This window comes from Fundulus heteroclitus, unplaced genomic scaffold (genome assembly GCF_011125445.2).
Source record: "Fundulus heteroclitus isolate FHET01 unplaced genomic scaffold, MU-UCD_Fhet_4.1 scaffold_130, whole genome shotgun sequence".
NCBI lineage: Eukaryota > Metazoa > Chordata > Actinopteri > Cyprinodontiformes > Fundulidae > Fundulus > Fundulus heteroclitus.
In genome coordinates, this window is record NW_023396542.1 from 420146 (window position 1) to 435828 (window position 15683).

The 15683-nt window shown below is 42.1% G+C and overlaps 1 protein-coding gene across 1 annotated transcript in view; it reads right to left on the minus strand.

Moving 5' to 3' along the window:
* Positions 1 to 519: 519 nt before the first annotated feature.
* Positions 520 to 15683, minus strand: part of LOC105935952 (zinc finger protein 638) — a 43742-nt gene continuing 28578 nt past the window's right edge. Inside the window, exons 8-22 of the mRNA XM_012876577.3 lie at positions 14488 to 14622; positions 14291 to 14386; positions 14149 to 14207; positions 11782 to 12617; positions 10819 to 10965; positions 10698 to 10732; positions 8801 to 9220; positions 8451 to 8513; positions 5275 to 8322; positions 5066 to 5174; positions 3796 to 3894; positions 3458 to 3721; positions 1871 to 1987; positions 1649 to 1770; positions 520 to 1554 (exon numbers count right to left, since the gene is read on the minus strand). Of these exons, the coding sequence (XP_012732031.3) occupies positions 1480 to 1554; positions 1649 to 1770; positions 1871 to 1987; positions 3458 to 3721; positions 3796 to 3894; positions 5066 to 5174; positions 5275 to 8322; positions 8451 to 8513; positions 8801 to 9220; positions 10698 to 10732; positions 10819 to 10965; positions 11782 to 12617; positions 14149 to 14207; positions 14291 to 14386; positions 14488 to 14622 (5625 nt within the window). The 3' untranslated portion in view covers positions 520 to 1479. The remainder of the gene's footprint in view (positions 1555 to 1648; positions 1771 to 1870; positions 1988 to 3457; positions 3722 to 3795; positions 3895 to 5065; positions 5175 to 5274; positions 8323 to 8450; positions 8514 to 8800; positions 9221 to 10697; positions 10733 to 10818; positions 10966 to 11781; positions 12618 to 14148; positions 14208 to 14290; positions 14387 to 14487; positions 14623 to 15683) is intronic.

The window sequence follows — 15683 nt, forward strand, 5'->3', positions numbered from 1 at the left end:
TTCTGGTACAAGACACAATTGAGGCTAGGCACCTTTCCCACATTTAAATAAGGCAGAACGGACGGCTCTATATTTATCTAAATAGCAGCCAAAGAAAATAGCCTTGTCTTCACTGACTTGTTACACTAGAAAAATACCCTCTGCTGAAAACTGGTGGTCACTTTTGGAACAATAAGATGTCAGATGGTGAAGTCATCCTCTCCTCCAGGGAGGCCTGTTTTAAATATTTTTTAAAAATCAAATAAATGGTGTATGTGGCATCATGGAGGAGTCCATCCCTCTCAGCTGTTGTGACAAGATGTTTCTGAGAGCAAGGGTACAATCAGAAATCACCCTTTTACCATTTATTTATAAAAGGGAAAATCTACAGGATGTAACTGCACGTAAGTTTTCGATTTATCTGGAGACGATTTTGAATCAGTATAGTATCAGGGCAATATGTACCATTTTATATTGATTTTTTTGTTAACTCAAATGCCTTATACCTTTGTCTTTTCCCTCATAGACGCCACTCTATAGTTTTGATGAAGGCCTTCCAAGCTGAGGAGCCAGAGTTCAATGGTAATTAAAACGAAATACAAAACAACAGAATCCCTGCAAAAAAATCTCATCTTAAAAAAAAAGTAACAAAAAAAAAAGTCTCACTCTAAAGAAGAAGAAGTAACATCTAAAGAAAGATCCTGTACATGTTGCACCTATAAGCCCAGTGATGTTTTTTTTATACATTGATGAAATGTCAGGCTTTGTTTTCCTTGATTATGATTTAAAAGTCATTACACAAGTTATTCAACAGGTTTCAAAAAAAAAATCTTTACTCATTAACACACTGATAAATCAAGACCAAAGCAAAATCTCAACTCAGATAATTACATTATATGAATTTCTTTACACATAACAATACAATGAATTGGATTCCATTAAATAAAGGTAAAGAAATAGAACAAATTGGACCCTTGTTTAAAGAGAAAAAAACAAAAAGTGAGGATTAAAAACTTCCCTCTTCTCTCTACAAAACTGAGTGAGTAAAGAACAGCAGAGTTTCTGTTACCCAGGTACCGTTAACAATCCTACATCTTTAAATAAAACAGCATTTTTAGAAAGAACCGACATATTACTGATAGGCAGAACCAGTAAATGTGGAAAAGGTGATGGTAATGTGACCTTTTGATTTGTAGATTAAAGCCCTGACCTGAATAAAGAGTATCTCAGGTACGATTTATTGATCTATGAATCGATCGAAGTCACAATAATTTACTGGTTCAGTTTTGCTTCCTCGTTCATAAATGTGTTTCACTGTAAGATTTCTGCATGGCTCCCAAAGTCCTATGTCTTGACTGTGAAATATAAAACCAAAGAAGGTGAAAAAGCTGAAGAAATACTGGGGGGGGGGAAAGATAAAGAAACTAAAATTTCCAGCTCAGCGCTGCCACCATGGCTCCTCCGTCTCATTACAGGAGAATGATCGGCAGTTTAAGCCGATCAGTCAGAGAGACAGTCCTGGACGCTTTGTGTTGATCTTCCCCAACGTTTCCCTTGAAGCTTCTGGTAATGTTTCTAAGGGGGGGAAAAAAAAGAACATAAATGAAAAAATGACCCGGTTTGAGCTACGAATTTGTGTGTTTTAAGTCCTAAACACGTTTGCGCGTACCATCAGGTTGTCGTGGTGTTTCTGGCTGCTGCAGTGCATTTCCTTGGCGACGTTCTCGCTCAAGTAAAAATCTGAGCACAATTCACAGAAAAATCCAGACTTGGGAACCACAAATTCCTGACCTGGACAGCAGAGGACACAAAAAGGAAAGTGTAAACTTCAGTTTGCTGTCTATTTTCTTGTTTACTCTTTTTTTGTTTTTTAAACGTGTGCATTTCTCACCACGAGGGTTTCTGGGATTGAACAATGGCCGCTGGAGGTCCACGGCGACACTTGGAGACTGAGAACGCGATCGCTTTGCTTTAGGTCCAGTGAGCTCCTGCCTCCGTTTATCCCCAACTTAAAGAAGAAAAAAAAAGATGATGAATAAGTTGTGCGGTTTTCACTCACTTTCTCTTGATATTTACATCTAAGTAGTAATACCCATCTGCTAAAGTTGGGGACCAGTGACAATCCCCCCTGGTTATTCTAGAACTTTAACCGGGCATGCTGGCAATGTGAAGCACCCTTTCTAAGGGGACCACATTCATTGGCTGATCAACAAATAATGTTTTAAAACTTGTTTCCATTTTTGTTTTGAAAGCTCTTATAGTGGATATATTAAGCCAATTACTTATCTAATCAAGTAAACTGGAGTAAACTAGTTTCAGGTAAGAATTCTCTACCTAATGCAATGACAGAAAAATGCTTTTTTATATTTTGAAGACACCAACCTTGGCTCATTTAAAACTATTTTGTGTTTTATTTTAATAATGTATAATAAAAATAAATCCAATTTTTCACATTAAGGTGTTGAATAAGGCTGCACAATATGTTATGAATATATCATTATCGCAATATCCATATTGAAACAGACTATTTGGAGAGCAATTATTGTTAACTAATATATTCCAAGTGCTACCAACTTGTATTTTACATCCTATTGTAATATTTAGCCAGAATTTCGGGGCAGCAGACGCTCACACCACACACTGATGACGACGCCCACAAGGCTAAAGGTCACGGAGTAATGGACGCACAGATGAGGAGGGAAGAGGAAACGAGAAAATGGGCCTAGATTGCAACTGACATCGTCAGCACAATCATTTCAAACATGATGCACCCCTACAGTTCTCCTGGACTGTGAACAACTCCCACCTGGCGAAGAAGGCCCAACCACGACTGTTCTTCCTCAGGAAACTGAAAAGGTCTAGACTTTCCACTCAGCTGCTAAAAAACTTCTACAGAGCTACCATAGAGAGAGTTTTACGGCTCAGCATAACTCTGTAAAAAAACTTCTATAGAGCTACCATAGAGAGTGTTTTACGGCTCAGCATAACTCTGTGGTATGGGAGCTGCACAATCCAGGAGAGGAAGGATTTAGCACGGGTGGTGAGAACAGCACAGGGGATCGTGGGATGCCGTCTGCAGGATTTAGACTCAATTTATGCGGAACGAGTCCAAAGAAGGGCCAGAAGCATCTCTACTGATGTTATAGTCTCATATGCTAAAATCACTTTACTGTTGTTGCCTATTTTACGCTCTTCTCTCAGGAATACCTAAATGCACATTTCTGTAAATGAAGCCTGAAATCAAAAAGCACAATCTCAAAAGTACCTTCTTACCTCATTACTTGTCATCTGTGACTTTTGATCTTTATCTTTTTTAATCTTTTATGCATGCTATAATGCAAAAAAAAAAACTGTAGCCTTTGTTCATTGCCTGTTGTCTTGTTATGTGAACTCTAAGCCCAGGTGTCCAAAAATAAATTTCACCACAGTAGCACGCAGTGACAATAGAGAATCTTTGAATCTTTAACATGTTGTATACCTTTAAAAGAGGTGCTGCTCTGCTCTTGCTCCACTTCCTCGACTCCCTCTACCTTCTGTTCATTGGGACCGTCAGACAGGGGCTGACGGTCGGCGGCAGCAGCAGCTTCAGCGCTTTTTTCCTTCTCCGTCCTCTGGCTCTCGGCTAAAGCATCAGCGGACTGAGCAGATGTGCAGCTGTCCGGAGTCGGGCAGGGATCCAGTGAAGCGGGGGGCAGGGATTGTTGCTCTTCCTTCGCATTCTTGCCTCTGGCAGATTTTCTCACTGTAGATAGAAAATCAGTAAAGTGAGTGTGAGGTTTTAATCAGCGATGTGATCATAGCGGTTGTTTGCGTCACCCTGAGTCTGCCGGCTTCTCTTCCTGGGTCGACCTCTTGCTTTCGCTTCCTGCTTTTCCTCTCCCACCTCGTCAACAGTGACAAAGTTCCCACTTTCCTCTGAAACAAAAGATTAAGCAGTTTAAGGCTCCTGTTCAAGCCATCTAACTCGTCGCTACAAACTATTTGGTGCCAAACTGAGATTTAAATTAAAAACAAGGCTGTGCAAAACAGTGATAGGAATATTTGAATAGATTGCGCACAGATTAATAAAAAACATTTAACATCTTGAGATACAACACAGGTACCAATTTATGTCAGCAGGTTGTAGCGTTGAATCATTCTGAGGCAATTAAACCTCATTCTTTAAAGGTAGAAAAAATTTATAAAATAGAAATATCAACCAATAGATGATTATCAACAAATTCAAAACATATATTTTAATGAACATTTTATGCTGTTGCTTATCGACTTATTTTTAGACAGAGAACAAACACTGAATTCAAACTTAACCCTTTATTCAACCAACTTTTTACCAAAACTACTAGTTTTTTTAAAAACAAACCAGTTATGGTTACCATATTTTTTGGACTATAAGTCACACTTTCTTTTCATATTTTTGGCCGATCCTGCGACTTATATTGAGGTGTGACTTATATATCAAATTTAAATGGCAATTCATATTGACCAACATGAATCAAGGAATAAACATTACTGTCTATAGCCACAACAGGGCTCACTAGGCTTGTGAAAACCATCCTGTTCCTGTACCATTTATAGAGTGACCAGAACAGATGTACCCGATTTCCCGGGACTGTCCTCGTTTTTGATGACCTGTCCACTGGAAATTCTGTCCACGATTTCATTAAAAAATATCATGAAAAAAGCTTTGCACAGCAAGAGATATTTACTCCGTCCTGCCGCTGTCCTGACGTAGCAGAAGAGCTGAGCTGAACGAGCCTTCCCCGCCCTCTTGGCGTAGCAATCGTGCAAAACAAACCAACCCCCAGACAGAGATTCTCAACAAAACCAGAGACCTCCCCGGTTTTCGTTAGAGAAAAATACGGTACGCGTTTTACACCATTTGGAGATTCTTGCCCTCCTAATGAAACTGCACTCCATGCATTCACCTGCTTCTTCCATCGTCACCGATTAGCGTTATCGTACCTAAAGAGTCTAACGTTGTACCCTCAGACCAGCGCTAGTGCAACCCCCCCTATTTAACATGAACTCAAACCAAAAAGACTGAAGACTAAACGGTCGATGTTTGATGGCGCCGTACGACACAAACCTCTGGTGTCGTCGCATTTTCGTTTAGAAGAGCTTGAAGGTTCTTTTGCGTCGTCTTCGTCGTCTTTCTTGTCCTCAGCCTGGCCGGGCTCCGTCACCGCTGACGAGCTCTGAAAGGAGACGGGACAAGCTGGTGAGATTCAAGACGCCATCTGTGAATTTCGTTCGACGGAGCTCCAGCTACACCGGAGCTTTTGTTTTTGACCGCACCTCTGGGTTGGGAGAGTCCGCAGACGGGCTCTGCTGATTTTGGGCTCCTTCCTCTTCCTCGGCAATCTCGTCCAGCGTAATGAGCTCCTGCAGTTCTCCCTCTGTGATGTCCCCGGCCCACGTTGGAGCCTCTGTCCCAGCTTCCTCTCCACCTTCGTCTTCTCCCACCTCGTCCAGAGTCACAAGATCCTGGGCGTCCAGTTCCCCCTTTTCCAGATCTCCCGGACACACCTCCTCTTTCCCACGCCCCCCTCCTCCTCCTCCTCCTCCTCCTATGCTGCTGCTTTGGCTCCTTCTCTCCCTTGTTTCTCTCTCCTTCTCGTTGTCCTTTTCTCTCTTCCTAGCAGCAGCTTGCCTTTTCTTCAGCTCCTCTTCCTCGGCAGTATCATCGGGATAATCTTCCTCCTCTTCGCTCACTTGATCCAGGTTCACGAGAACATTGTTGCTTGCTTCCGTGTCGTTTTTCTTCGCCGGTGCACCAACGTGACTACTCGGCTTATTTAAAGACGACTTGTCCGTTTGTTTGGACGCGCCCCCCTTCTTTCTGGCGTCAGATCCTTTAGCAGATGGATCGCCTTTAACCTCCGACGGTTCGTCAGCTGACCGAACCAGAACCTCCTCCTCCTCTACGCCGGTTTGTTCTGACGGCTCTACAGCCGAGGGACTGGACCGCACGGGGTCGCCCGCTGTCTCACTCTCCTCCCGCACGGGCGTGTCCGCCGACGTCTCTTCTTGAAACTGGTCGTCTTCCAGCGAATCTAGGATCTGATAAATCGGCTCTTCCTCTTCCTCCTCCTCGTCTGAAGGCGACCTCGCGGTAGTCGTGTCGTCGTCTGCAGAAACGGTCGACTTCCCCGCACGTTCCGATTGGCCCACAGGGGCCAGAACATCCGACTCCTCCTCAACAGAGTCGAGAACCTCATACGTCGCTGCTTCTTCAACAGCCTTAATGGGCGACTCCGCCTTCTTCACGTCTGTTTTTTTACTCGTTTTATTGTCTTTCTTTGGCCTTCCCCTCCTCGGGGTTTTCGTTGTGGGCTCGACGAGCTCGCCCTCGACAGCATCCAGTACTTCATAGGTAGCCTCCCCCTCGCTTTCGTGCCTGGCGTCAGTCTTCTTTGTCGGTGTGCTCTCCTTCGGAGGAACGCGAGCGTCTGTTTGTGGAGGTTTCTCTCTGTCCTTTTCCTGGGAGTCTCTGGCCGGTGTGGGTCGTCTTCTTGCGGGGGGCTTGTCTTCCTTCTTTAGCGCGTTTTCTTCCGCCTTCTCAGAAACGACTTCTTTTCTTCCTCTGGTAGATCTCGTCACAACCGATCTGTCGGCGGAACCCTTCTCCTTCGCGGAGTCCGTTTTCCCTTCTCTGTCACCCTTTTCTACAGGGGTTGGCGTCTTTTCAGCGTTTTTGTGTCCTCTAGCCGACCGTCTCCTGCCAGAACTTTCCGTGGCTGGGGTCTCTTGGACCGAATCGTCCTCGATTGAGTCCACGACCTCATACACTACATCCTCAAAATCCTCACGGCCCTCCTCCTCTGCCTTGACGTCTTTTGGTCGTGTTGCTTGCTTGCTGGGTGTTTTCTCCAATTTCTTTGTCGACTGTTCCTTCTCTTCACTTTTAGATGTTCTGCCCCTTGAGCGACCTTGTCTGGTCGCTCTGTTATCTCCAGAGGGTGTGGCACTTTCTTTCTTAGTTAGTTCCTTCTTCTTGGTCTCCGATCCTGTCTCGGCTGTTGACGGCTGATCCTCCAACGAGTCGATTACTTGGTAAACCTCCTCCTCTGAGGGCTCGTCGTCTGCTTTAGTCCGTAGGTCAGAGGGACCCACAGGTTTCTGGTCTTTTAGAGTGTCTTTGTTTTCAAGAGGTCGGCCTTCTTCGTTGGAGATTTGACCAACCTCTTTAGAGGTTTCACAGACCTTCTCAGCTAAAAGGATCTCATCCTCATTTGGCGCATCCTCACTGGTCACTTGATCTCTAGCAGACGTGCCTCTGACTGATGGTCCTTCAGGACCTTTAGTCTCATCGTTTTCAGAAACCTGCGTCCTGGAGGGACCATCATCTCCGTCATCAGCCGTAGCTGCCTGGTCCTCCGTCTCCATTTCATTGCATTCGTCAGAATGGGTTTTGTCCTTATCAGCACTTTCCGACCCCTGAAGGCCTCCTGGATGAATGAGCCGGTCCTGCTCGGGTCCAGGTGTTTGGGTTTCAGTTCTTCTGTCTAGGTTGCCCTCATCTTTCTGTTCTTCTTTTTCTTTGAGGGAATCAAGGACTTGGTCGTTCTCGTTCTGTCCGATCTCCTCCTCTGTGCTTTTGCTCTCCATTTCCTTTTTCGTCTCCTTCACTTCTCTGCCAGATTCATCTTTAAGATCCGCCTCCAGGCTCTGGATCTGTAGGCCCCGTCCCTCAGCAGGTTGACTCTTCTCCGTTTTCGCTTTCATCTCTGACTCAACAGTATTTGCAGCACGGCTCTCTACTGGCACCTTGTGGTCAGGCTTTGCCGCTGCACTCTTGGTAGGTTTTACAGCCTTTTTCTGTGCCTGCTGAGTTCCTGCAGATGGCTTGACGGCCGCCGCCGAGGAGCGGGTGCTTGGACCCGAGGAGGCGGGTTCTGATGGTCTCGTGGGAGGCTTTCTCTTGCTCGACTGAGCTTTCTGACCAGAGGAAGGTGGAGTTTCTACAGCCTTAGGATGAGTGGAGAGAGGAGTTTTTCCACCGCTGGCAGATGAGGTTGTGGTTTCAGATTTGTCGGGTTCAGAGGAGCGAGTTTGCTTGTTCTCCGGCACAGAAGTGGAGATTAAAGACGCGCCGCCTTTTACAGACGTGGACGAGGAAGAGGCTGGGCTCTCGCAGTCTTCTGTAGAAGCTGCTGCGGCCTTTCTGGTGGCGGAGGACACGTCGGTGCTCTGCCCCTCCGTCTCCTCTGATGAAGAGCAGGTCTCTTCCACAGCCGTTTCCTCCATGTCTTCGCTTATCTCGTCAACAGTCACAAAGTCTCCAAAGCTAAAGTTGAGCTCATCAAAACAACTGAAACGGCGACCCTCATCTTCGCTCTCATCCTGAAGACACAGAATCATTTGGGTCACAATAATAGAGGCTAAATCTCAAATGTTAGCCGTTTTTAGCAAAAAAAGTAATTAAAACAATTACGGAGAATACAAACCACAAATACAAAGATGATTTTTACCTTTGTGGGTGATGCGTTTTCCTCCTCTATACCTTCAGAGGTTGTTTTGCTTGTGGTGTCACTCTAAAAGGCAACGATTAATAAAAATAAATAAAAATACAGCTTGCAGGCTTTAAAGCACATTTAGAGGATGATTAAATTTAGCTGCAGCAGACCTATATCAGCTGTTGGGTTCAGAAAAAAAGCAGCTTTATGGTGAAAGCACTAAAGAAAATGTATTTTACTAAACCTGGGTTCAAATTCTGACACCAGATCAATTCTTATTATTGAACTATCCGTTTTCTACAGGATTGCTGTATTAGCGGTATAGCACACGTTAATATGCGGATGCAGTTTATAGCCATCCTCACCTCTTTATCCTCACTGGTTTTCTGTCCTTTTTTAAGCCTGTGCTCACGAAGAGCAGCTGTGATGGCCTTAAAAATATCTTCATCGATGTGAGGAAGCTCCGCATCATTTTCCTCAGATTTGTCTGAACCTGTGACCGACGCGGCGGTGGCGGTGGTGGACGGGGCAATGGGGGTTTGTTTTTCAGCAGCACTGACCGGAGCTCTTGGCGGCTGCTTTTTCTCGGCTTTCTTAACGGACTCACGAGAGACCGTCGGCTCTGCAACCACTTTTGTTTCATTTTTCACAGCCTTTGTATCAGAAACAGTAGATTCTGCTTTGACACAACGTAACGAGCTGTTTTCTGCAGACGCTGCTGGAGATGGAGAGACGGAGGCACGGGTTTGTGTTTTCTCCTCACTATCTGGATGTCCTGAAGAAGGCTGTGGGGGGGAAAAAACATCAGCAAGGTAATTTAGGCAGTAAGGATAAAGAAGGACAAACTAAACCCTTAAACCAACAAAGTAGCTACGTTCACATGGACAAAAGTAATCAGATTAAAAATGCGTCATGTAAACAAACCAATCGAAATTAAATTGTAATCCGAATGAGAGAGGAGGCTTTCTATTCAAATCATTAAAAGAGCTCAAAATTGTTATTTATTCAGTAACCATTCAATTAGAAGCCAGTGCTGGTCCAGGCTGGGCGCTTGGAAGACAAACAAACTCGTATAATATGACTTTGTTTGCCATTTTTTGTTCTTCAGCAAAGACGGAAGTTCTTCTTCTGTGGTTTTCTTTAGATAACTGATCATGTGTTTACAGTGTTTATTCTAAATAAAGCCAGATGCATATAAACACACATTATGATTGGATTGATTGCATGCCCATAGAAACGGTACAATCAGATTATTTTTGTTTTCTAATGCGAATATATTTCAATCAGATTGTGAAATCTTGTGGCTAATCAGTCTTAACTTCATTAATTAGAACACTCCTGAGATTTCTAAGATCGCAATGTAAGCATTTGGTGAAAGAGTCCAAGATCAGCTTTACGTCATACTAATATTTGTCTATTTTATTTAGGTTGAGGCAAGTTGTAAAATTGAGTTGCTAAATATTTACTGGCAAACCCAGAAAAATAAAATCTAAAGGGTGGAGATATTCTCCAATGCAGTTTTCAACTTCAACAGGTTTAGTTGCAGTTTTGTGTTTTTATTTACATATTTTACTGGTATAACAACCTGCTCAGTGACTACTGGCAACATTTAGCAAATTTCCTCTAACCTACTGCAATGGATCCACAGTTAATGACCCTAATGTGCATCCATCTATTCTACACTGCAAAAACGGATCTAAAAATAAGTAAAATGTTCTTAAAGTTAGTGTATTTGTCCTTGATTTGAGCAGGTAAATAAGTTCTTTTGCCAGTGGAATGAGTATTTTGTCCCCTTAAAATAAGATAATTAGACATCCTGCACTTGAAATAAGATGATAGAGATGAGTTGTTCCTATTTTAGGTGCAAAAATCTTATTCCATTGGCAAATCATGTTATTTACCTGCTCAAATCAAGGACAAACACACTCATTTTAAGAATGTTTTACTTATTTTAAGTTTCGTTTTTGCAGTGTAATATAAGCTCAGAAGCTCAAAATCAGCTTTAAAATATTCATAGTTGACATTATAGGACGAACTCCCTAACTCTTGCGCCACTGTCACCCCGGTAGAGATAAAAGTCACCTATGATTTAAAAAATCTGTGAAATATGTCAACCTTTTAAACTAATTTAAAAACGTAGGACCTCCATTCAACCTTAAGGCAGTTTAACCGGCATGCACAGCTAAACGCCAGCCTTCCTCCTGCCTACCAAAAACACGAAGGTTGGACGTTTGCTTCCACCTGTATTGCAAAAAGACTTACCAGAGAGGACGCGGCTGTTTCTCTCAATGTGCACTCTGTCAAAATAAATAAGTAAAAGATTTAGAAATGAAACAGAGGCCAAAATGAAGTAATGACATCATGTAGAAATTATTTAACAAACTTTTTTCTTCTTCTCGCGTCTCCTCGTCCTCCATCTTCTCGGTGACGGCTGCTCCGTCTGCAGGCTTTGCCTCGGCAGCTGCGGGTTCCTCCGACTTCACGGCTAAAACGGTGCCGGCAGGTTCTGCTGTCCGATGACCTTCTGCCTCTGTTACAGATCAGAGGACGTCAAATTAGTTCACACAAAGATAAAATTCCTTTATATAAAATAACTTCTTCAGCCTCATGTGTAAAAAAAAAATGTATGTTTAGGCGAGGGATTTTTGACAAATTAGTGGCTATCTGCTTGTTTGTTCCTATTTAGTGCAAAAATCTTATTACATTGGCAAATCATCTTATTTACCTGCTCAAATCAATGGCAAATACACTCACTAAGAACATTTTACTTATGTCTAGTTCCGTTTTTTGCAGTGTGAAAGCCTTGTCCACATAAAAACAGACCAAATAAACCCATTTATATTGGATAACAATCACGCAAACACTTTATAATTACAGAAAATAGCTTCACACAAGCAGAAACATCGAAAACCCTAAATTCTGCAGGAAAAAAATATCTGAAGCACTTTCGGTTTGGTTTTCTAAAGAAAAGGGATGTAAATTACGGTTTAGAGGTTCCTAAAATCCAGTGTTTGCATTGATGCGAGGCTAAAATGAGCCTCCTGCCCGTCTATTTAACACTGTTTCCATATGGACAACAGCTAAAGGGTAAAAGGTGCTTCGTTGGGTTTGTTGAACAGAGCATAGTTAGAAACAAATAGTCTTTCAGAAAGCGTAAAAGACATTTAAGATCTATTTCATGGGAAAAATATACAATTAAACATCTATTACACTCAAGTAAAAATAAAAAAAGCACGTGGATGAGCATGTTTTAATTCCAGTCTCTATAAATCAATGTTTCGGCTGTCAAATATGCATAAAAAGTGCCCAAAAAATATATATTTTTAACGTATTAATCATGACAAACCTTCCTGCTTCGTCTCCGTCTTCGCTGGACACTTTTTATCCTCTGTTTTCGTCTTCAACTTTTCTGCAGGGGATTCAGATTTTGGCTGCTGGACCGGAGACGCGTCTTTCACAGGCCTTTCTTCAGCTTTCACGGTGGTTTGCAGAGGCCGGGGCGGATCGTTAGACGTTTTAGGCGCAGAGACGCGTGGCGGGGTTTTAACGCTAGCTGCTGGTTTGGCCGAAGTTTCCAAAAGTGTCTCTTTGGACTCGACCGAACTCACAACTTCCACGGTTTCAGCAGGTGCGATCACTCCAGCTTCAACTTCTTCCACTTTGGTTCCTGCGGTATCCCCTTCGCCGCGTCCTTCTGCTTGCATCTTTTCAGACGCTGCTGTGTTCTCTAGAGCCAAGCAGGCCTCTTTGCCTTCAGATGAAGCTCCAGGCTTGGACTTCAATTCCTTTAAAGCCAACTGGTCCGGTTGGGTTTCGGCTTTCTCCATGTTGGTGGACGTTTCTGATTCAGGAGCCAGGTTCTTCGCCTGAGTAGCAACCCCCTTCCCTTGATCTTTCTCACCTGCAGCTGGATCCGACTGCTTTAGGACCTTAGCTGCCTCGCTAGGAGCATTAGCAGATTTCGGATCATCACGTCCAGCTTTTTGTTCGACCGACTTGGCTGCATTCTTTCCACCCATGTTAGATTTTTTCCCAGCGACCCCCTTGGCAGGAACACCCTTGGCTTTTGTGACCTGTTTGCCTGTTGCTGTGTTTTTAGCCCCAGATGTTCCAGGTGTTTTAACTCCTCCAGCAGGGGAGGATTTTGTCTTCTGGGATTTTGCTCTGGACTCAGCTAACTTTCTGTGAAGAAAACACACACAGGGGATGAAGTAAACATATAGGTTTGAGTGTTGTTTTTTTAGGGCTGGAGGATATAGATAAAAGCATATTGATAAAATAGAAATCATTTTGATCGACATCGATAATTATCAACAAATTCAAAACATATTTTAAGTGCAGCCTTGGCCGTTTTATGCTCTTGCTCAGCGACAGACACACAAACACTGAATTAAAACTCAACCCTTTATTCAACCAACCTTTTACCAAAACTACAAGTTTTTAAAAAAGAAAGAAGAATGCATGCTCTCTGAACTCTTTGAAGGGGGCGGAGCTTGGTTCCTGGGTCTGCGTTGTGATTGGTTGTGAGGATGTAATGACTGTAATATTAACCTACATGATAGGCTAGAATGTAAAAGGTAGGAAATTCTACTAAACTTTTTATTTACCCTTTTTCTATCATCGATATACGGCTATTGATCGATATATATCGTTATTGAATTATCGTCCAGCCCTAGTGTTTTTCCTTTTTTATTTTTTTAGGCCAACTAAAAATATAAACAGCTGTCTAAAACATCATAACGCATAGTAGAACCTGGTTAAGCAAGGAAACTATGGTACCAAATTTAGGGAAAAGCAATGGCAACCTTTCCTTTATTAAATACGACCACCGGCACTATATTAGGCGCAGATTCGACAGGTTCTGTGCCGGCACGAGTGGCGCTCGCTGCTGTAGACTGTGACTTGTTTTTTTTATTAGCTCTGACCTTGTTCGCCTATTCTGCTTTGGCGCCAGCAAGACATTTAACGACACAACTTTCTTTCCTTTTAGACTACCTGATAATCTACTTTATGAAAATCCCAGTGAATCAGCAGGATCTGAAATACTCAGATTAGCTCAACGTGTCAAAAAAAGAAAACGTCTTAGCGAGGTGAAAGACACAAAGCCGCTCTTCCATACCCGTTCTGACGCTCGCCTGGAACTTAAACCACTTTCCATCAAGAGATTCGCTGATTGACAGTTTGTGTTAACAAGTACACTGCAAAAACGGATCTAAAAACAAGTAAAATGTTCTTAAAATTTGTGTTTTTGTCCTAGATTTGAGCAGGTAAATAAATATTATCTGCCAATGGAATGAGTATTTTGACCCCTAAACTAAGATAATTAGATAAACTGCACTTGAAATAAGATGATAGAGACGAGTTGTTCCTGTTTTATGTGCAAAAATCTTATTCCATTGGCAGATAATCTTATTTACCTGCTCAAATCAAGGACAGACACTAATTTTAAGAAAATATTACTTATTTTTAGTTCTGTTTTTGCAGTGTAGCTAAGCAAGAGAGCTAATAAAGTGGCCAATAAATGTTCATCACGATGGGAATTACCTCCAGAACATAAAAGACAGCACATTTTTCCAAATATGTTAGCTAATTTTATGCTATGGTTATATTGTTGGAACCTAAAAATTTACTAGGGTAGTCCAGATTTAGCAACTAACCTGCAGAAAAACTACATTAGCCTTAAAGCTTTGATGCAGTTTGAGGCAAAACTTACTTCCGTAAAGCCGCCTGCTGCTCCTTTGTCAAGAGAGGTTTGATGGAGGAAGCGGCGCTCTATAAATAAATCAGATACATTTCTGAATCTGCTCAGTTATTGAGAGGGTGAAATCAGTGTAGTAAAAGAGAAGGTGAATTACCATTTTGTCAACATAGACAGTCAATCCCTTTACTTGGAAGCTTCGCAGCCTCTTCAGTTTCTCTGCGTCTTCCTCTTTCTCAAACTGCACGATTCCCTACACGTACGAACAATAAACACAGATGTGCACAAGTCAGATCCTGCGTTATCTCACCAGAAAGCAATGGAAAGATACTGTATCTGAATGACACTACAAACCCTTAGTGTAGTTCTGCACAAAACCAGGTCTCGGACTTCTCCGAACCTCGCTGTGGCGTTGATAATGTCAGTATGGGATAGAAAAGTAGAAACACTAGAGAGCCTCACTTTGTCAGGAGACAAGGGTTCAGAAGCCTGAATAAACAGAAAGATAAAAAAAAGGCTTTAAAAGTTTATTCAAGTTTTTTTTATAGAGAACTTTTCAGTAACAAGATGATTCAAAGTGCTGTACATGACCAGAAAACATTCCAGAGGTAAAACTATCTGCCTCGTTGTTTATTTATTCACTGTGTTCCGGCCAGGCGGCTAATGCTAACGATAGCCTAGCATGCTAATACATGGATGCCGTGTGTTGTTATCCGCTATGGAGACAGAAAGCAACGGGCAAAAAGCAGCGCAGAGACCTAAACTTTTAAAGATGTAAGGACACTTTAGGTTTAACAGAAAACTGCAGCGCTGCTTGACTGCTGAATGAGAATAAGTTTAAGAGCAGATTCCACTACAAACCTGCACAGACGCATCAGAGCCGTCAATTTAGAGGAGAGTTTGGTTCTGGTTCTGTTCAGTGGATGTCTTGGCAGTTGTGCAACAAAAAAGTTTGACTAAAATATTACATTTACATACATAAACGTTTTTTCCCCTACATTTTTACCTTCAACACTTAATTTTTATCTGAAATGGACTGATTATCTATTAATAATAGCATCGGTTTTTTTTTTTGTCCTCTTCTGCTGTACAGCTTAACTTTAAATTTAGCTTTTTCTAATATTAATTCATCTTGTGTGTAAGCCTGGCGTCTAGGCCCACCTGTTTTCGCCACTGTTACACCAGAATTTCCCCACTATGGGACAGTAAAGGTGTTTCTATTATATTAAACATAGCTAACAATAGAAAAAATGCAGTATTTATTATGCTTGAGTTAAACTAAGGTGTTTTTCGCTCTTTGATGAATGTGTAATTATTTAATTGTCTATTTGTAGACTAAAAAACTAAGAGTTTATCTTGGCCCTGAAGTTAAACTCTAGAAGAGTTCTGTTTTATACACTGGAAAAACGGAACAAAAAATAAATAAATAAATAAAAATTTCTTGAAATGAGTGTATTTGGCGTTCATCTGAGCAGGCAAATAAGATTATATGCCAATGGGATGATATTTTAGCACTTAAAATAGGAACAATTCATCTCCATCATCTTATT